This window comes from Uloborus diversus, chromosome 7, assembly GCF_026930045.1.
Source record: "Uloborus diversus isolate 005 chromosome 7, Udiv.v.3.1, whole genome shotgun sequence".
NCBI classification, from domain to species: domain Eukaryota; kingdom Metazoa; phylum Arthropoda; class Arachnida; order Araneae; family Uloboridae; genus Uloborus; species Uloborus diversus.
In genome coordinates, this window is record NC_072737.1 from 650,649 (window position 1) to 673,495 (window position 22,847).

General features: G+C 35.3%; 1 protein-coding gene across 1 annotated transcript in view; it reads left to right on the plus strand.

Annotated features, from left to right (window-relative positions):
• Nucleotides 1-22,847, plus strand: part of LOC129225768 (ataxin-3-like) — a 50,660-nt gene that overhangs the window by 8,374 nt on the left and 19,439 nt on the right. Inside the window, 4 exon segments of the mRNA XM_054860273.1 lie at nucleotides 3,649-3,785; nucleotides 8,655-8,809; nucleotides 17,788-17,816; nucleotides 17,818-18,004. Coding sequence (XP_054716248.1) covers nucleotides 3,649-3,785; nucleotides 8,655-8,809; nucleotides 17,788-17,816; nucleotides 17,818-18,004 — 508 coding nt within the window.

The following is a 22,847-nucleotide window of genomic DNA, read 5'->3' on the forward strand; positions in this document are numbered from 1 at the left end:
CAAGAGCCATAGGTATTCTCTTTTTAACTGTGAAAACTAATTTTCATTTAAAAGCTTTGAACTAAGATGGAAACATGAAAGACTATATTTCAGAATTCAATTTTCCTAGCAATTTTTATGTTTGCAAGGCAAAACAGGGCTGTTTTTTAACCTTAAAATCTATTGTTTACTTCTGAAAAGTTGTGTGGTTTATAGAGAATTACGTTACATAGAGAGTTGCGTTGGCATTATAAAGGTATTCTACTGTAATACTAAATAAACTTGTTTTTATTAAGTTTAATTTTATGAGTAAAATTAGTTTTTGATCATTAATATTAATTCTTTAAATGAATCCATCTCGTCATTTAAATGATTGAAGTTCAGTCACCAGCCACAGACAATGACAGCATCTGAAGATATATTTAGAGAGAAAACGGCTAGGCAAAAATGACTCTCCAAAACCTTTGCTTCACACGGTGTCCAATTCTCGCTTCGAGAAGTCTTGAACCCTTCTTTTCGGTTTTGTCCCGGGGTTTACTTTTGTCATGACATCACTTGTTGTTGTTGTGCATTAAGAATATTTTTAAATTTTGGATAGTAGAAGGAACAGGAAAACGATCCTTGTGGATGTGAAAATTTCTCCTGGGCTGTTTTATTTTATTTTTCTGCATCTGAAACACATAGTAAATTGTCCCGCTCTCTGCCGTTGGTTCGTTCGAAAAGGGGAATGTCCTTTCCCTTTTGCCAGACTCTCGTTCGACGGAATGAGATGGTCGACTGAAACAGCGGCTTTACTGTTATGATTTCTTTTATGGAACCGATGCTCGCTGGGACATGCAAACGCTCATTCAAGGGCTTGAAAATTACATTGCCCAACATGCCCGGGGCAAGTAAAAATTTCGATCGGGCAGGAATCTTTTACCCTTACGTGCCCAGCTGGGCATGTAATTATTACAATTTTTAAATTAAGTACAGTAGAAGACCATTATTACACACGCCTTGGGACCAGAGTTTTTGCGTTATACAGGTTTTGGCGTTATATAGGTCATTTCGCAAATTTTTAAACTAGTATTCAAAATATATCTATATATTAGCACTTCAGAATGAGTTTTATCTGTAGTGAGTATTAAAGCACTAATTATACAACGAGCCATTCACAAATAAATATGTTTCTTTATTACAAGAAAGTGAAATATCCTGCACTACTGCTAGCTTCATGGTTTGCATAACAGTCGCATTTTCAAGAACCATCTGGTATTTTCTTTCACTGTGAATGCTAATTTTCATTTAAAAGCTTTCAATTAAGAGCAAAAGATGAAAAACTGATTCAAAATTTAATTTGCCTAACCATTTTTATGTTTGCAAGGCAAAACAGCGAGATTTTTTAAGCTTCAAAACTTATTGTTTACTTCTGAAAAGTTGTGCGGTTTATAGAGAATTGCGTTATAGAGGTTGGCGTTATAAAGGTATTCTACTGTATTTTTTATTTTAATGACTTATTATGTACTATTTATTTAAACTTTTTTTTATGGTGTATATTGAAATAATTCTTGATTCAGATATAAAACTGTGAAATTAATTTTTTGTGTGATTAATACTAGACAACAAACTCAAATATTTTTATTATTATACAATCAAAAAAAAACCTGGGCCTGTAAAAGTTTTTTCGGGCATGTACCTTTTAGACAAACGTGCCCGGTAAGTCATGTAAAATTTTAAAGATTTTTCTAGTCCTGGCTCATTCAGACGTTATAGTACTAGACTTTACTATTTTAATTACTACATTAACTATATGCATAATACCATATACAATACAGAGCATGCCGCCAATGCGAACATCTGCGGAGTCAGTTCCAATCTGCTCTGCTCTCGTCGACCTAACAATTTGGGTCTAACTCCCGCAAGGAAGGTAAACACCAAAGGTTTGGCAGATGCCTTTCTATTACGCATTTCTGTAGCTATCTAGTGAATGAAATGTCAGAATGCAAATTGAAAAGCTAAATCATTTTATTTATAAATCTAATAATCAACAACTAAGACATAAAAACTTCTGTAAATGATATAAACAAGTATGAGAGGGATTTCAACAAGACTCAAATCAATCTTCATGTTTCAAAAGAACATCTTTCCTAAAAAATATTTGACACCCCAGCAAGAATTATTCTAAAATGTTTTGAAAAAATTTAAGTCTCTAACTCTCATGGCGAAATCCTAACAGCCATCTCCTCAGTGCAGGACGTCGCTTCAACAGCGAACGATCCTCTTAAAAAAAATAAGACTGTCGTCAGTCGAAAATGAGAGACGCGAACAGAGGAGTGATTTGCTTCTCATTCCTTCCGCTTATATCCTATCCCCGCACACGCGGCATGTCACTCGGATATGCTTACGTAAGAGCCAATCTGGATTTTTCCAGAACAATCGAGTTGATCGGGAGATTACGTCACACATCCGCTCGTGCTCTGAGGTCACATCCTTCTTCCTGACGAATACGTCGTTCGAAGTCGTTCCGGTGTTTACAAGTCGTTTTTCCGATACGCGATTTGAAACGAGCGTCCTTTAAGGGACAAGATTAACTGCTTATCTTTATCTTCTTTACTAATAATAAAGCTGAAAGTCTCTCTGTCCGGAGGATGTCTGGATGTCTGTAGGATGTCTGTGACGCGCATAGCGCCTAGACCGTTCGGCGGATTTTCATGAAATTTGGCACAAAGTTAGTATAGAGCATGGGGGTGTGCACCTCGAAGCGATGTTTCGAAAATTCGATTTTGTTATTTTTCTATTCCAATTTTAAGAAAAAAATATCATATGATGGACGAATAAATTACGAAATTATCATAACGTGGAACCGTAACATGGGCACAAGCCAATGGGCGAGATACGAAATTATCATAACGTGGAACCGTAAGGTGGGCACAAGCCCATTGGTGAGAAAATTCACTACACATCATTTGTAAATATACAGGCTAACCAAAAGACCTTTTAATTTGCTATTACGGGCGAAGCCGTGCGGGTATCACTAGTTACTAATAATAAAGCAGAAAGTCTCTCTGTCCGGAGGATGTCTGGATGTCTGTAGGATGTCTGTGACGCGCATAGCGCCTAAACCGTTCGGCCGATTTTCATGAAATTCGGCACAAAGTTAGTATGTAGCATGGGGGTGTGCACCTCGAAGCGATGTTTCGAACATTCGATGTGCTTCTTTTTCTATTCCAACTTTAAGAAAAAAACTATCATAAATTACGAAATTATCATAACGTGGAACCGTAACATGGGCACTAGCCAATTGACGAGATACGAAATGATCATAACGTGAAACCGTAACGTCGGTACAAGCCAATGGGCGAGAAAATTCACTATACATTATTTGTAAATATACAAGCGAACCAACAGACCTTTAATTTTTCTATTACGGGCGAAGCCGTGAGGGTGCCACTAGTTCATTAATAAAGAAGTACAAGTGAGTAAAAACATTTTCATTTAGTTTACACTTGGCTTTTAAAATGAATTGGTGAGAATATCTCTCAAATAGAGAATGTTTTCCCCAGTGACATCACAACGATTAGGATATATATATAGCGGAATTTGATAAGTTCGACACACCACACTTACTACCATTTTTCCAAAGTCAATGTTGCATCGAAATAATAGGCGATTGTCTCTCCCCCCCAGCAACCCTCGTCCAATGTGGACGACAGCGGCTACTTCTCTGTCCAGGTGATTGCCAGCGCCCTCAAGGTGTGGAACCTGGAACTGGTGCCCTACTCCAGCCAGAACCCCCTGGCACAGAGGGCCAGGCAAGACCCCACGTGAGTGATTCATCTCCCTCATCGGAATGACCTCCTTCGGTGTTTTAAAGATGGTTTGAGTGTCGAATGAGTGCAGTTAAATGATAAGGTGATAGCTTCTTCCCAGGGTTTGAAAATATCGTGATATTTTGATATACAGTCGAACCTCCATATATCGAATTTTCACGTATCGAAATTTTCTATATACCGAAATCCCGGCAAATTTCTAGGTTCTTTACATAGAAAAATTATTTCTATATATCGAAAAAATCTCTACATGGCGAAATTTTTTTCGAGACATTCGTACATTTCCCCCCCCCCCACTTTTAACTGTTTGTCTCTTGAAAACTGAAGGTTAGGGGAGAAAATTATGTTCACTAAAGGTTGCTACGAAACTCATAAGGAATCTGGGGTTGAGGGGGGTGTAGATAGGTCGTTGTTCCGTTCTGGAGTTCTTGAATTCCCTCAAGTTTATTTTAAATCTTAGTTGTAACAAGAAACATTGTAAAATCAGTTTCAAGTTATCCCGTTTCTCTGTTGATTATCATTCCCAGTCTTTTTAGCTTCAGTAAAAATCATTCAAGTTAGGTAGAATGATTTTTTAATTTTCTCTCGATTACATTGTCAAAACGAAAATCCCCCTTATATTGCGAATCATGTTGAATTGCTGAAGAATGAAGATGTATGAAGGCGCAAAAATATATGTAATTTCTGTTAACTTTTTAATTATTAAGTTTCATTTAATCTGATGCTCGTAAAAATTAGAAATAGGGTTTCATAAGCAAAAATTAGCTTTAATTTTAATGTTTTAGGAGATTTTTAGGATAAAATAAGATCATTTCCATATATCGAAATTTCTATATATGGAATTTTTTCCCGGCAATTTGCTACTGCGACATATAGAGGTCCGACTGTATATCTGATGTTTTCAATCAGCACGAACTAAAGTTTTGAAAATAGTAAATGCACATCCTCAAATCACTCTTTATTTTCTTATTTTATAATTGCAGTATGTAGACTTAAAATTAATGTTTCTTACCTTTTTTTTAACCTAATATTTCATTTTACTTTTCTATCAATTTTAATGGCGTTAAATTAGCATTGGATGTTTTACTCATTTTTCTTCTGTGAGCTACTTTTACAGTTATATGATTCAGAAATAAATACTATGCATTTTAATAACAGTCTGAACGGTCATGAGACATTTTCTTTTTCTTCTGAGCAGTGTTTAATATTTAATTAGGTGCTTTTAATATGAATTAAAATTGTTACATCACTAATAATTTTATGAATATAAAATAGAAATAAAAAAGGAATATTATATTGCTTTGTTGTATTGATGATGTATATAATCTTACTAATATTATATATGCGAAAGTTTGTCTGTATGGATGTATGGATGTTTGTTACTCTTTCACGCAAAAACTGCTGAATGGATTTGGATGAAACTTAACAATAATATAGCTTATGCATCAGAATAACACATAGGGTAGTTTTCGTCCCGTTATGGGGGGCAAAACCCCCTTAGGGGGGCAATAAAATACAATTTTCGTATAAATTCTCTAATATGGGGATGAAAAAATACTTGCACATATTTACATTATATGTCCATCGAAAGCTCTGATTTTTCTGCTGAAGATGGCACCTGTTCGAAATTTCTAAGTAGAATAAAAAACGAGTTATGAGCTTTTTAGATCCATGTTCGAAGGCTTTCCTCAACTCAATACAGTATTTAGTGTATCATCTCAACTCCCTGTCGATAGCGACAATTGTTGTATTGTTGACTTTCTTTGCTTTTCGTGATTGTTCAAGGCTTTTCTCAAGTCAAATCTTGAAGTAAGATTTTTGCACAAGATTGGCAAATAATATATGATTTGTGGCTGATCATTTTCCATTTAAACGGAACTTTAATGTAATTAATGGTTTTTATTATTAATTATGCTGATTGAGCACTTACTCATTATCCAATCAACCAGCAGATCGCCAAAACTTTTGCAGAAAGATTTCCGTAGCTGATGCATTTGGCAGTTTTTTTCGACGTCGCTGTTTTTGAAGCCGAAGACTGCGTCATAATGTTTCTCAGCTTTCACCATGTAAACAAAATATCGTTTTACAAAGTAAGGAAAGAAGGGGGGGAGCATCATCGAAGGTACCCCCAAAACAACTCTCGCAAATTCGGTAAAATCGCACCAAGAGCCCACAATGATTGAAATTTCCCAAAATAACTAAAGCAAGTATAAGGGGATTACGAGCGCAGCTATATTTTTTTTTAAAACTTCGTACTTCAATAGCAATACAAAGAAGGTTTTAGACTCCATGTTAAAAAAAAAAAGTATCAACAGATTAATCTTTTTAAACATGGGAAGATTAATTTCATGTTTTGGAAATTTGTATATGCTTAAATATAGTGCTTTCGTTTCTAAATCAATACTATTTTGTTTTTTATACCTATTGCTATATTAGTTTTATGGGTAAGGAAGAAACTCGATTTTTAATCACGCCAAAAAGATGTGTTTTAAATTCTTTCACTTAAACCAGAAAACAAAAGCAAGTAACGATTTTTTTCTCATAATTATTACTGACCCAGGCAACGGCGGGTATTTTTGCTAGTACATCATAAAACTAGAGTACATAACTTTCTGCCGATTTTTAATAATAAGTGAACAATATTACTGTGAGTAATATACTTTTTATATTGAAAATACCATAGTTGGAAAAATGAGTATCGAAAATGTCAAAATATCATAATATTTTCAAAATAAATATCGGATTTATATCATGATATAAATCGAGCGATATATATTGGCAATCTCTGCTTCTTCCATAAAAAAAAACAACGCCTTTACTTTCCATTTCCTCAGACGGGATCTGGCGCAAGTATAAGCTCTCGGTGTGCCCGAGACAACCAGCTACTCCAGCGACTTTAAACAAACAATAATCATTTTCTTGATTTTTATTTTCAAAGGATGATTACTGGTTGATATTTTATGGGATGAGCTCTAAATATATTGGGAAAATAAATGATTAGCCTTTAAGACATACATCGAGAGAGAGTGTCGGACGTCATAGATGAGGGACGAAAGAGTTGAATCCGTCAAACATTCAGTTAAATTGACTTTTTAAAATGTGATTTGTAGCATGTGATCACACCATAGACTAATAATAAGAGTAGACCGAGCTTCCCCAGACTTGCTGATGAAAAAATGGGTTCATGGATACATCATGTGACTGGTGGGAGGCTCGGCGAACACTTTGGTGGCATGGTTGCCAGCTGGCAGGATTATCTATAGTTTGGCACTCGGCATGTATTTTACGACGTAATGTGTTTTTATTATAATTTTTTTCCCAGGTGCAAAGATGATTGAACTGTTTTTCTTTTAGTTATGCATTATTTTGACATTAGTAATTAGTTTTTGATCGCAGTTTTCAGTAACTTTAATTTTATTTGGAACTACTACATCAGCGTTGGCGTAAACGTAATGGCATAAACGTTTTGCGTTAACGCAAAAATGTACTAATCGGTATCTTGAATTGAAATGGTAGGTAAAAATCTTACCGTTTGCCGATTCTTTTCGGGCGCTTGTATCTTTAATTGCTTAGAGAGTTATTAAAATTGAATAAAGAAAATGCACAATACTATGTAAACGAAAAACTCACTATATTACCAAAATGTTTACAACTTAGAATAACAAATTTACAAATCGGACTCCGTAAAAGATCATTCTTCCGTGTTCCATCCATTCTATTTATTTCATTTCTCGCGGACGTTGATCGTCTTCTACGATCAAGGCCCGCTGTTGCCAGGATATCCACCAGTCACATGGTTTGGTTTATGAGCAGCAAAAGGGTTGCCATAGCTTGGTCTACTCTTATTATTAGTCTATGGATCACACTAAAGAGAAAACGGCAATCTTTTGTCCGACGATGGAAAATCCATTTTTCTTGAGTAAACCATTTTATTCCTTTGGCATGCGTCGGCTTTCTTCGGGGTATGTGTTTTCTATTTTTGAACACTTTTTGGTCACACAAACGTTCTGAACACCCCCCACATCTGTCGGGTACGGTGAGTGTTTGGAACAGAGAGAGTCCACATACAACAGAGTAGTAGAGTATATACAAATAATATACATATATACTGAGAGTATATATGTATACTAGCAAAAATACCCGGCATTGCCTGGGTCAGTAATAATTGTGAGAAACAATCGCTACTTTCTTTTGTTTTCTGTTTTAACTGAAAGAACTCAAAACACACCGCTTTGACGTCATTAAAAATTGAGCTTCATCCTTACCCATAAAAGTAAAACAGCAATAAGTATAAAGAACAAAAGAGTATTCATTTAGAAACGAAAGCGCAAAGTGAAGCATATGAAAATTTGAAGAATTTCCAAAATATATCTAACAAAAACAAAGATCACTAAAAAATACTGTGCGCTTTACTTACTTAAATAGTACACAAAAAAAAGAAAAAAATGCTCTCTACTATGTTTATCTAAGTGTGCAAAAAATGAGTTTCCAAATGTTTAAATGACTTTAGACTCAAGTTTGCTCCGGAGAGGCCTTGATTCAAAATTTACATTATGATTACTTTTAATGTTGCTGTTGTTAGGCAACGAATTTTCGAAACGATGGGTTTAATCTTTAATCATTTGATGTGGAAATGACATGACATTCACAGTTTTCGATCACGACGTTCTTAAACTGAGTTTTTTAGCAATAAATTATAGCCTAAGTTGTTCCCCGATTATGTGGCTATCTAAGGTGAAAAAATGGTTAAAATCCCTCCAGTAGTTTTGAAGTTTACCCCGGACATCCGGACAGAGATTAGCCCTTTATGTATATATATATATTTGATATATATAGCATATGGAGTTTGGTTTTCTGTTGCAGGACCATGCGTGCCTACATCTGCCACTTCCGGGAGCACTGGCTGACGGTGCGCAAGATCGGGGCCCAGTGGTTCGACCTCAACTCCCTCCTGGAGGGGCCCCAGCTCGTCTCCTCCACCTTCCTCTCCCTCTACCTGGCACAGCTGCAGGAGGAAGGTGAGTCGCAATACCCCTCGCTCGTACATACACAGACGATGCCACGCAGATATGCGGAATCTGTCATGAAATTCAAAATTACTTATATCTGTTTCAAGGAGTGGAAACCTTTCTATAAAAATCCTTTATTTAACACTAGTGGCACCCGCACGGCTTCGCCCGTAATAGAAAAATTAAAAGGTCTTTTGGTTCGCTTGTATATTTACAAATAATGTATGGTGAGTTTTCTCGACGATTGGCTTGTACCGACGTTACAGTTCCACGTTATGATAATTTCGTACCTCACCCATTGGCTTGCGCCCATGGTACGATTCCACGTTATGATAATTTCGTAATTTATGATAGTTTTTTTTTTCTTAAAATTTGAATAAAAAAAAACCACATCGAATTTTCGAAAAATCGCTTCGAGGTGCACATCCCCATGCTACATACTAACTTTGTGCCAAATTTCATGAAAATCGGCCGAACGGTTTAGGCGCTATGCGCATCACAGACATCCTACAGATATCCTACAGACATCCTACAGACATCCTCCGGACAGAGAGACTTTCTGCTTTATTATTAGTAAAGATGAACACCACTTGCTTCTTGCAAGAAAAAAAAAAGGCAACCGAATACATGGTGAAAAATAAAAACATGTTGCTGAAAAACTAACAGTTGGAAAAAGCAGTTACATGTGTACATGCAGTTAGAAATGCAGTTACATGTGCGCCAACACCTGATTGGTCAACAGCAAGGAGCTAATTTGAATATCAATGGACCAATCACCTGTTGGCTACAGTTAAGATACTAAAAAAATTAATTTATATTCAATCTAATTTTATGTTAATTTTAATAAGTAATTAAATATATATTTTATTTATTTATTTATTTATTTTTTTATTTATTTATTTTTTTTTTAACATGAAAGAATACTCTACAGAATCAATGCCGATGCGAAGAGATGGACGTCGGAAACGGGTTCGGAAGCTTGCCAGAAATTCATTGGTCCATAGTAACTAAAATAAATTAATAAAAATGAACCCCAAAGTTCACGATTCCCCGACACCTACCATACCTATCGGAATCGTTCGCTATTTATACTTGCATGCCTCGTTTGCATAGGATTGGGCATCAAAGGAAGCCGACTTAAAATTGAGTTTGACGATTTTACATTACATTAGGAATGAGAGCGCAGTTGAATATTGTTTAGGGGCATTCCACGGTATTTTTGACACTATGTAGAGTCCGTAACGTGACCCTTTTTTGCCATAACTTTTTAATTTACCGTTTGATTTGCAAATTATTTTAATTTGAGCTGGTGTGTCGGTAGGAAAAGATCGAAATAAAATAATATGCTAATCAAACAGTAAATTAAAAAGTTATGGCGAGAAAGGTCACGTTACGGACTCTACATAAATGTCAAAAATACCTTGGGATGCCCCTTTACCAATGTCCATCAGTGAGCACCCTCTCGTGCCCTACTGCCACACATCATTTTGTTTTTAAGATTTTACTCTTAATTATTTAATTAATTGCAAAGAAATGAGGTACAAATATGAATACAGTCAACGCTCGATATAACGACCATATCCGTCCCAGAGAAAAAGGTCTTTATAACGAGTGGTCGTTATAAGAGGTATAAATTTAAAAAATGTACATCGTCATCATGCATGCCCAAATGTTTTTTATCATAGGAATTTTTAGAAAAGTAGTGTGCAAAATATTATGACAGAATATTAAACAAGTTTTAAAGTAGAAAATATAGGGAGGAAAATGTTACACACTTTCAGATCTGCTGCTACTACTACTACTACCACAACAATTTCTGAAGATAAAACCAGAAACAGAGGTCTGCCATTTTAGCAGACGTGATTTTTGCAAAACATTATTTTCTGTTTCAGATATAGGTGATAAATTGTGTTTCTCTTGCTTTACAAAGAAACATTTAAAAGTCCCTCGAGAACCCCAAATCTTTAAAAATACTAGATTTAAACACCAAACTACCAATACATCTGTCAACTCCCTTTTCTTAGGAATCTGGAATTTTCTCGATTTTTCTTCCCATTATTTTTTCTGTGCTAGCTGTGGTGAATGGTAATCGCCCCCCTCCCACCCCCTCTTAAAGTTGTATTTGACATTGAAAACTTCAGGCAGATGTCCGTAAACAATAATCAAGGTCATTTTAAGCTACAAATTTGTTTTATTGGAAAGAACACAAGAAATAGCGTCCGCTGATTCGGTCGCTGTATTGGATTAGACGATACAGAACGGTCGTTATAACGAAAGCAAATTAACATAGAGTTTATAGGAACAAAGTTGGGACTTCTACCACTGGTCGTTATAATGGGACGGTCTTTATAATGTGTGGTCGTTATAATGAGCGTCGACTGTATTAAACATTCCTCTGCAATTAATTGATAAAAGCTTCGTGATTTTCCTACAATAAAATTGTTTTTGTGACATATAGTGTTTAAACCAAATAAACCCCTTTTAAACCAAAAAAAAAAAAAAAAACATTGGCCATGCATCGAAAATGAACTGCTTTGCTTGGTTTGTTCTAAATGTGTGGCAGTCTGTGGCTCGTCACACACCCAAGGATGGATACTAGCAGGGGTGATTGTGTTCCGGTACTTTACCGAATTTACGGTATTTTCGGACGTATTTCCGGTATTTTTATGTCCTAAAATACCGGAATTATGTTTTTTTTGTTATGCTTTTATCTCCCTACCTCCGCAAATTTTTTAAAAATTATATAATACTCATCAAATATACCTGCAAGAGCCTTAAGATGGACACCTATCCCTTAAGATGGACAAATGTCAAGATAATTTGTATAACACCAACTCGTAACTTTGTAATCCATTAAAAATTTAATCAAATGTACACACACTATTTTGACTCAGAACTATTTAACACTATGGCAAAGGTGCACTTGAGTAATAGGGGCCAAAGATTACCCCCCCCCCCCCCCCCCCCCGTTCTCGCTTTGAAACTTTCAGGTATTTTTTGGTGAACTCACAATCACCCCTGTACTAGGGAAGGGCAATGGGGGCAATTGCCTGTCCCTTGAGGGACCTTGCACAGGCATTTTTTCCGAATTGAAGTCTTAAACACAAGTGAAGGTCATTTTTAATGACGTTAGGGAAAGGAATGAGGTTCGAATCTCACTGTAAACATCTCGGGTAATGTTACGGGGAAAGAATGGGTTCAGTGAATTTCCTCCAGCGATTTTTCGAGACTGAATTTCCGAAATGAGCCGTTTTAGAATACCTTCGATGTTATTGTCGGGGGGAGGGATTTACGGAGCATTCCGATGGAAATATTACGAAACTGAAGTTTTAAAATTCAATATTAGATCGCCTCTTCCAACGGAAAGGGAAAGGAATAGGTTCACAGGGATCTCTTTGGCTAAATCTCTATATTTTAGTTATTTTAGATAAAAATGCTGTGGCAACCTCCCCATCCCCTCAAGCATGTTATAATAGCTCCCAGGTTCGAGAGTGTTCTTCGATGGAAGGATGGAATGTCCACTTTTAGACATTTCTTTGCACTTGGGAAAGAATCCACAGGACATGTTGGAAGATCCTTACCGAAATTATAAATGCTAAAGTGACTTTGTTACCTTTCCACGCCTCAACTGCTCAGCCAATCATCATGAAGTTTCGTACAGTCAACCCTCGTTTATCGCGGTTCATTCGTTCCAGACTTTACCGCGATAACCGCATTTCCGCAAAGTAGGATTCTGTGTTTATAAACCGAAAATTTTCCTTATTAGAGTACATAAAACTTACTTACGACTATTTAAATAGGTTTTTAAGATAGAGCCCCCTAGAGAGACATGAAACAGCACCCTTAGCCACATCATTAAATTTGTAGTTTTCAATATATTGTACAAAATAATACATTAGACTAAAAAGGTGTCACGTTATTAATTATTTGAAAAGAACTACTACTCACACACTTGTAGTTCTTACACACTACTACTAATCTATGAAAATAGCTCAACTTTTTCGATGAAGATTTAATTGCCAGGTTAGTGACCGTATGTGCCCCCGTTTTTCCTCAACATTCATCCTCATTAAAGGCATTACGTACACAACTTAAAAAGCTAGTACATTGTTGAACACCATATACACTACAGATGTATTTATCTCCTAGTACTAATACAGTGATTTATACTTTTCAGTTAGTGCTTAATGGTTAAAATGAGATAGCGATTCCCTTCATACTTTCTTCGGAGATTTTATACCTCCATTCCCTGAACTAGTTCAACTACAGCCCCTCAAAAGAGCTCACCTTACTTAAAAGACATACTTTGTTATTCTTTTGTAGTAAAAAGTTTACACGAGCGCATAAAAAAGGATCATTACTATATTTGGAAAAAAAAACTAGAAAGAAACGCGATGTAGTGAAGCTGCAAAAGTCAAAGGGCTAAATAGCGTGGGACGACTGTATATACGTTGTCATGAGTGCCGTGGTGAACCTTTCGTTTAGAATGAAAGCATTCAAGGATTTTTATTCAAATTTTAAAGAAAAACATAAACTTGCGATTATCTCGTCAAGATAACGTCATGTTTGTTTGATTTTTGCAGCATGCTAGCGCCTTTAAATAGCTGCATAATTGGAACTTTACCCAAAGTTTGAGGGATAACTGGAATGCCCCCAAATGATTCATTTTAAGATAATTCCATGTTTTGAAACAAGGCTTATCTTCATCTTTGAAGTATCGTCTGCGGTTTCTGGTCACGGAATTGAAATTAAGTAAAGTTGAATTTCTCATTCGTAGCAGAAGATACGTTTGTGAAGAAAAGTAATAGGTAGTTTTCATGAGCTTTCTGCCAGTTTTAATAGCTTCTGTGGGCAACACAGGAATGAGATTTTTCCAGCTTTTGCCGGAATTCCGGATTTTTCTGTTCACTTTTAGAACCTTTCCTCCCTTTTTTACCTCTTTCAAGTCTTATTTTTCTCAAAAATTGGGAAAAAAATACGATTTTTTCGAATTTTCGGTCCCCGATTTCTTATTTTTTCTACTTTTCTCCTGCGAATCTTCATCCTCCGCGATATCTGCCAAAAACGTATGTTTTGGAATCATGCCAACGACGTCAGACACGTACTGTGCCGAAAGTTGCATGCCTCGTTTGAGATTTCAATCTTTTTGCATCCTGCAAGTATTTCAATTATTTTTAATGTTGGGTGTTTTTTCAATATGTGCTACCTTATATCTGCTTATTTTATTCATCATTTCAATAATATTTTAATCTCTTTAATTTATTTTGGAAAAAATGCAAAAGTCAATCAAAAAATGTGGCATAGCACCCACAGTCTCGAATTTTATTGAAACTTGGCAGGGTTACTTTTTTTGTACATTTAAGAAAGTGTAAAAAATCTTTATGGTGAATCTCAAACCGTTTAGGCTTTACAGCCTGTTAAAAGTTTTGAGATTTCATGATTAAATGAGGCATCTGCAAGTTGTTCTTTTGATTCCGAAATCGTATTAGGAAGTTTTTAAAGACAAATTTTGGGTTCCAGTGCAAGGAAAAAGATAACCAATCTTTTATATACATAAATATTTATTTATTTTCAATTCTTACTATGAAAAGCATGTTCTGCCACATAAAGGAATTTTAGATTTTTCTCTCCATTGTAAATTTTTTCTTTACAAACAGACCTGAATTTTAAAATTTCACTCATTTAAAACTATAAACTCATGTTTTTAATGAAAAAAAATTTACTTTTCTCTAAAAAAAAAATAAAAAGTTGACACTATTGTATGATGCAGCCAAGATTGATCTCTGACTCTCCCAATCCTTTGTTAAAGGACTCAGGGGTTAGAAATTGTTGCCTCTTTTACAAAATTTATACTTATTTAGGATTAAATACTCCTGCAAAAAATGGTGCAATGCAGCAAATTGTACAAAATTATTACTTATACTTAATTAAATACGTATTACCTTTAAAACTGGTAAATTAGCTATTTTTTGTTGAATTTTTGAATATCCTGGCTTCCAGGTTCTATTTTGATGCAGTTTTGGATATCATCCCTTTCACGAATTTTTTTTGAATATCATTCCTTTTACAATTTTTTTTTAGATTTCCTCCTTTTTGCTCTCTGACCACTCTCATGAACACACCTGAACACAGTAGATAGGCTAAATTATGATAAGTTGATATGAGTTCGTTTTAGAATTACTTTTAGTCTAAGTTTTGAAAGATTTGAGTGAAAGTTTTGGAATTTAATTCCTTCATGCATGTTGTTGTCAACATGGAAAAATCTCCCCAAATGCCGGTCAATACATAAAGATGACTGAAGTTTTAGGATTTTAAAGAAATCCAAAGAGGTCTGAATTTAAATTTTGAGTCATAAAATGCAGGACTGTAATCAGAAAATAATTTCAGGGAGGGTTTAAAAACTTTCAAGCGGAGCTTTGCCTTATTAGTGCTACAGGGTTTGTACGGGTCATGGAAATCCTGGAAAGTCATGGAAAAAAATAAACGAATTTCAGACCGGGAAAAGTCATGGAAAATTAATATTTTCATTAAAAGTCATGGAAATTTATTTAAAGCCATGAAAAAAATGTCTTGAGTAGTAATAAAGTAGCAATATCTAAAAGAGCACTAGAAATATAGAGTGGTTTAGTAATATTGCATATAACTTGAACAATCTCAGAAACAAGTGCGAGTTTTGGAATCCAATTTCATCCGCTCCTGTAACAGCTGTTCGCCTTTTTTTGTAATGTTATTTTACTACTAGGACATCACTAATTTTGAATTCACCATTATTTTCTGCACTTTTTATATTTTGTAGTAGTGGACTCGCACTTTCTTGATTTTGCCACGCTCCCTCAAAAAGTGTAATTCATTTGCATCCGAGTTCGTTTCAACTACTTGTAAAAAGTTCATTATTAAATTTATCGGAGTTTATTTTGATATGTTGAAGGCTTTAGAAAGTGAAGATTTTAATCAAGCAATAGAACATAGAAATAGGGGAATTCTAATACTCTAAAACAGTGGTGCCCAACATGCATCTTGTAAAGCTGATCCCCTTGTGGCCAGCTGAAATATCTGATTTAGAAAAATGAAAAAAACTGAGAAATGTGGCTTTATTTTAATGAACAAATATATTGTATATTGTTCAGTTACATTGTGAGTAGATGCACTGTTGGGGACACCAAAGGGCAAAGTTTTTATGAAGTAAATTTATTATTGGTAACTTAGTAATGAGCCATTCAACTTTTGTCCCATTCATTACTATTCTGCGCTATTTATTAAATATTTGTTAGACATTTAAACCTCAGTATATTAAATTTTTACTTGACTTGAATTGATATGATAAAGACAAATAAGAATAATTTATTAATTTCTGCAGTGCATTGATATTTTTTTCAATCACAAGTGCCCTCCAATGAGGTAGTGGCACTCACATAAAAGTTTTTCGAAAGCCCATTTGCGAAAATTGGCAAGTTTGGCATTTAATAGTACTATTATCTTCGTGTAACCAGGTCATGAAAATTTTTATAAAGTCATGAAAAAGTCTTGGAAAAGTCGTAGAAATGTTTTATCCAAATTGAGTATGAACCCTGGCAAATGTTCAAGTGGTCGAGTTATCTATTATGAAAGCGTTTTATGCAATTAATATACATATAAAAAACACTTGAGTTTAGGAACAATTTTTTTGTGGAAATTTTTAAAAATAAACATTTAAATGTCAAACCAAACTTTTCGGGAGGAGGGGTGAACCCTAAGACCTCCCCCCTTGTATACGACCTTGCTAAAATGAATCTTTTTCAAAAATGGATGGAAAATGTTTAGAAAAGCCTGATTGTTGAACAGGCGGCGCTCGACACCAAGCATTTTAAGGTAGATTGTTCAACGCCGGGCAATGCAGCTAGTTGGTACAATCATGGCCCCACTAGATGGCGCTGACGCTTAACGGGCCTCGACAATCTATGACTTTTCTATGTTAAACCAATGCAGCTCATGCATCCACCAATCAATGTCTGTGTTTTAAAGTTTGCTTATTTTTGATTGGACGTCGCCCATTTTGACCGCAAGAGGATGCCGAACGGAACCCCTGCATCCACCAATCAATGACAACGTAATGGAAACAGGAGATCCCTGTAGCGCCCTCTTCATTGCCATGAGTTTCAGCGATTGTCACGGCCTATAAGAATTCGGTGGGGCCGTGGTACAATATTAGTTAAAAGCATGTAGGTGGCTCTCTAACGTAGGCAGGTAAATAGCAGTATCCGCAGAAATGAGTTTTCGAAATATTTGGTGTTGGATTCAATACTAACGAAAGGGAAATGTTGGAGTGAGACGAGTTTTTTTTTGCACTTTGTTTTCTGCAGAAACCAAGTAAGCAATCTTCTTTACTAATAATAAAGCTGAATGTCCCTCTGTCTGTGTCCGGATGTCTGTCAGGATCTCTGTGACGCGCATAGCGCCTAGACCGTTCGGCCGATTTTCATGAAATTTGGCACAAAGTTAGTTTGTAGCATGGGGATGTGCACCTCGAAACGATTTTTCTAAAATTCGATGTTCTATTCGAATTTTAAGGACAAAAATATCATAAGATTGACGAGTAAATTATGAAATGATCATAAGGTGGAACCGTAACAGGGGCACAAGCCGATGGGCGAGATACGAAACGATCATAACGTGGAACCGTAACATGGGCACAAGCCAATTGGTGAGAAAATTCACCACACATTATTTGTAAATATACAGGCGAACCAAAAGACCTTTCAATTTTTCTATTACGGGCAAAGCCGTGCGGGTACCACTTGTGCACAAGCTAATGTACAACAGATGACAAAAATGCAAAAAATGAAATATTTGCAGTTACTACCGTTTACCTGCCCACGGCAGCGCTCGTATCGAAAACTGAAAACGGCGTCTATATGAAACAAAAAACCCGCTCGAGCTTCCCTTTTGCGAATTTGGAGTGAAAATGTTTTCTCGTGTGACGTAACCGCGGCTCGTTTTTCTTTTTGCAGGCTACTCCATCTTCATCGTGGAGGGGGCCCCTCCCCGAGTGCCCCGCGGACCGTCCCCTGCTGGCCAGGCCGGCCGTGCAGGGGCGGGGGCCCCGCCTCCTGCGGGGGGCCCCCGGGGAGGAGGAGGGGCTGGAGGAGGTGCTGCGGGAGACCATGAGGGAGTCCCGGGAGTTCGAGGAGGCCTGCCTCAGGACGGCCATGCAGCTCAGCCTCAGCGGTCAGTACGCTCCAAGTTCACTCCTTTTTTAAAAAAAGTCTGTGGACCAACTCTTTTCACCAGCGAGCAAGAAGTCCCACTAGGTGTCGGACTTCCAATGTCTTAGAACAGTGCATGCATTTCATACTTGCCAGAGTTTCCGCAACGGTCGCATTTTTCGCATAATGCGAAAACACTATCTGAATTGCGAAAATAAAGCAATGCATTTTCGCTTTTTTGCTCACATAAAAAATAAATTAATTTTTTTTAAAAAGAAGAAATGTATGATCCTTGAGAGGAAGCATGTATGGCGATAACCAACTTAATCTTTTTTAAATCTTAGCTAAGTTGTTTAAACTGCAATTAAGTTCAATAACTATTAGTCTTATCTAGCATTATGTCCCCCCCAATAACTACTTTATTAGGAAGAGGAGACTGCAACGTTCTAAAATCCAATCATTTTTTCTTTTTTTATTTCATGTTTTAAAAAAATCGCTGTTGTACTTATTTCTTCAAAGATGTCACAGATGAAATATGAATTTTACTTTCAACTGGAGATGAAACACACTGAGGCATATATAAAAATATGAGAATGTGTAACATTTTAGCATTTTGCTAACATTTTCCCCTCAATTTTAGCTTTTATGCTAAAGAACTTTTGAACCAAGCTTAAACCCTAATACTTGCCTACTCTACCGTTTTCAACGGTAGACTCCCGTTTTTGCAGTTTTTTCAATCAATCATCAAAAAGTTTCACTCTCTTCTCAATAGATGGCGCCCTTTTCTAGCCATCCACCAACGTCAGTGGAAAAGAATTTTTTCAATTAATAACTCATTTATTTTGTAGTAAGTTACCGCCCTAAAGCCAGGGCTAAGGCAGAAATACTTAAAATACACCGCCAGCTCAGTTATTCCATCGGTTGACTGCAGTTTTATGCTTTTTAGCACTCGTCAGTTCGGAATAGGAATCACGTGAGCTGGAGGCGAAAGGGTTGGCTCCCTTAAGAGATTTTTCGCCTCCAGCTCGTGTGATTCCTATTCCGGGCTGATGAGTGCTAAAAAGCACGAAACTGCAGTCCTCGGATGGAATAACTGAGCTGGCGGTGTATTTTAAGAATAACTCATTTAGTAAAAATTTATTTTTGGCAGCTTTCCACATTGCATGTTCCTCGAAACGTGCTTTGCCGAAAATTGCACAGCAGATTTCAATCTTTTTGCATCTCGAAAATATTTCAATTATTTTGAAAGTTTGGAATTATTTTAACATGTGCTACCCTATACCTACTTATTTTCTATTTTATTTTCATAAAATGTTGATTTAAAAAAAATTTTTTTTTTTGGATATTGGTAATTAAATTTTTGTAGAGACTATGGAATGTACCAAACTTTAAGCAAATTTACTCATTATTTGGTTCTTCCTTTGCAGTATTTTTTATTTTTCCCGCTACTACCAATTAGCTTACATCTGCAAAATATCCTCATTTCACTTTAAATTTAGTTTTGATGTTATTTAAAATCATAATTATGTTGTGAAATATGTTGCTGGTGAATCACTTATACATACCTCTAGTGGAATATCCTGCTTTTTTTCTTCTTCGATACCGAAGGTAAACACACCAATAGTGTCCAATGCTTCAGTAGGGACTACTTCAAGGTTCAAAACGCATGAGTCGTGGCCACAGTGAAGTCTATTTTTAAACTGTGGGTCTACAATATTAATGACCTTTCTTGAGAAACTCGAGGAGCGTAACATAGTTCAACTCTTCCTTATTCCTTCATTTTTCTAAAAATGACAGAATTTCAATGTGTTCAATATTGTTAAAAATTCTGTAAATATTAGTTATTTTTGTGATTAATTTGTCGTAATCTAGCTAAATTTGGCGTTTATTAAATTATCCGTCACCTGAAATTATTGTAGCTTAACATAACCTGTAAATAGTTTCTTGTCATGAATATACAGCCCCTTTACATTCGGCTGAAGTATACGGCCCCCTCATTTCTGAATGATAAAATTTGTGAATGGAAGAAAAAATAAGATAACGGTCTACGTTTTTCGGGAATCTTGTGAAATATCTGAGAGTTCTCTTTCGATGTCTATAAATAGCTGTCCCGCATGATAAAAAGTCAGTCTCGATTGAGAATTTGTACTGAGAGTGTATTAGCTCTGTTTATTGCGAGGCATTCCGCCGTGTTGTTTTCGTATTTGGAAGTAAATACGTGTGTAACCGTTGAGTTTACGGTGTTATGTGATATTTGCTTAATTGCTGATGATTCATTTAGCAGTTGTTGACGCTCTTTCCTGTACATAGTGTAAATAAATTTCCTGTATTTTTCATCAAGAACTGTGTCGTCCTTTCAAGAAAGTTGGAAGCCGCACCGGATCCGTTAACAATATGGTTCGATATTGTTATTTAGTTCGATATCGTTATTGATAGTGTCGCATTTTTCCCCAAACCTCAAATTTGGTTCATGAATGAGAGTGGCCCGTTAGTGGCCATCTGACGTTCTCCCGTCCGATGAATTTATATTATTTGCATTAATAACTGATGAATAAAATAGATTCAGTATGATGGTTACATAAAGTACCAATGTACAAGGGTTGTTGTTTTTTTCAAGCTCTGTTTGGCTATTAAAAAAAAACGGGTGAGTATACAAAAAAGATTTTACTATCAAAAGTAAGGTCCAATGCATATCACTTCTCCACATAATCACCTTGACGATTTAGGCATTTGTCGTACTGTGCACAAGCTTTTCTATACCCTCCTCATTGCCGCCAATGATTGAAAGTGGTTTTTGACTGCGTTTTTGGGCACAAACTTTTCTGTTACGCAACAGCTCTATAGCTATAGAATGTAGGGGCGATCTCAGGGCCCAATACAGGCTGATTTTGCTACCGTTTTTCGGCACCTTCACAAAAATCTTATTTTGAAATCGGTACTTTCACAAAAATCAAGTAGTAAAATCGGTAGCTTCTTCACAAAAACATCAAAAATTTCACAAAAATTCGCATTTTAAAATATGAAATTTGTTTCTCTGTTTAAAACAAAATGTACTCATGAAATAAAATTATAAGCAGGTTTATATGAACAATAGCTTAAATAGAAACCTTTTTGCAGTATTTTAACTCATTTTTAGCTGTTTCACGCCAAAGTGTATTTATGCAATAGTATCGCAATCTTTAAACATCTGTTTTGAGGAACCGTTTTTCTCATCATTTCCTATATTGTACACAGTACATAGACTATTAAGCCGAAATGACGATGGTATTTTTCGTACTTCTTAGGTTTTCAGCTCCCCCCCCCCCAAAAAAAAGAAACCTGTTAAAAATACTAGATGACATTTACACTTTTCGAACTAAAATTTCACTTGTTCCACTTCTTCTTTTACAAAAATTAGGATGTGTCTAAAATTTCACAAAAACAATACTGATAAAAAAAAACCTTTCACAAAAATAGAATGATGCAATACTTTCACAAAAATAGGTAGCAAGAAAAAAATCCTGGATTGGCCCCTGGATCTTGAAACTTCTGGAAATTGCATCGATAATTCACTTATCGTTGATTTTCCTTAAGCACTTTGTCGACTCGTTGAACGAGGTCGTCTGTAGCCACAGACTTGTGTCCCAGACCCCCTTCATCATGCACTTTAGTTCTTAACCTCTTTGAATTTTCGGCACCACTTACGAACAACACCAGCACTCATTAAGTTCTCTCCATATACCAGGGGTAGAAGTTGTCCTATATGTCCCATATTTTCAAAAAAGTTATAAAAAGTGTCCTATATTTCCTATATTCTCAAAGTTTTTTTGCATATATTTTTAGAAAATGACCATTGACAAACCTTTAGGTCACTTGATTTGCATTTTTTTTTAAAGCCTGACAAAAGATAATTCAAGACTGCTTAAAAACGAGATACTTGTATATAAACAATTTTTTGTGAATTACTGCCAACACCTGTCTGTTAAAATTTTGGTTTAAGTGTAGAGTATTTTTGAAAATGTTTAAAAATTGTTTTAAGAGAAAGCTTCACCCCTCTCCATATTTTGTGACAAGCTTTCCAAACTATTGATGAAGCACTCTGTCAATGAATCGGCACTAACAACAAAATATGGGGAAAAAGTAGCCAATATATATGCACAAAAAAAAAAAAAAGGTCTCTGTTTGAAATACTTAAATATAGGTAACTATGTAAAAAAGAAAAAGATGAATTAACTCTCCGTGGGTTCAAAATTTGAATTTCTTGCAAAAGTTAGAGTTTTAAATTATTGTAACACTATATTTTTAGCAGACTATTATTAAAAAGTAGGTTTTTCAGAAATTAAAAGAAAAAGTTGCATGCTCTTATTGGAAAGGAATTTTCCAAAGCTATGTCAAAGATCTGAAAAATATTTTGTCTATATTTTGCCCTAAGGAATAATGACAGAAATTTTCTAGGCAAACTGACATTTGGATCTTTACGTAAATAATGTTAATTATTTAACTATTCGAAAATTTGCTATTCAAAAATATAAATAGCCAATAATTGTAACTAGAAGTAAATAGATGTCACATTATTTAAATTTTGTTGAAAAATATTTAAATATTTTTCATACATAAGTAAAAAAATTTTTTTTCAAGAAGATGAAACTAGATATAAGTTAATCTACATATAATTCTAGATATGTTATAATTTTTATTTCAGTTTTTTAACTGTAAGCTGTATGATTAACTGAAATAGTTGATAATAATTAGTGCAAGAATTATTAAATAATATGAACTATGTATTGTTTATTTTATCACTGCAAAATTATTCACAAAATGTGTCCTATATTTGTCCTATATTTTTCGTGGAAAATGTCCTATATATTAAAAGTTGATCACTTCTA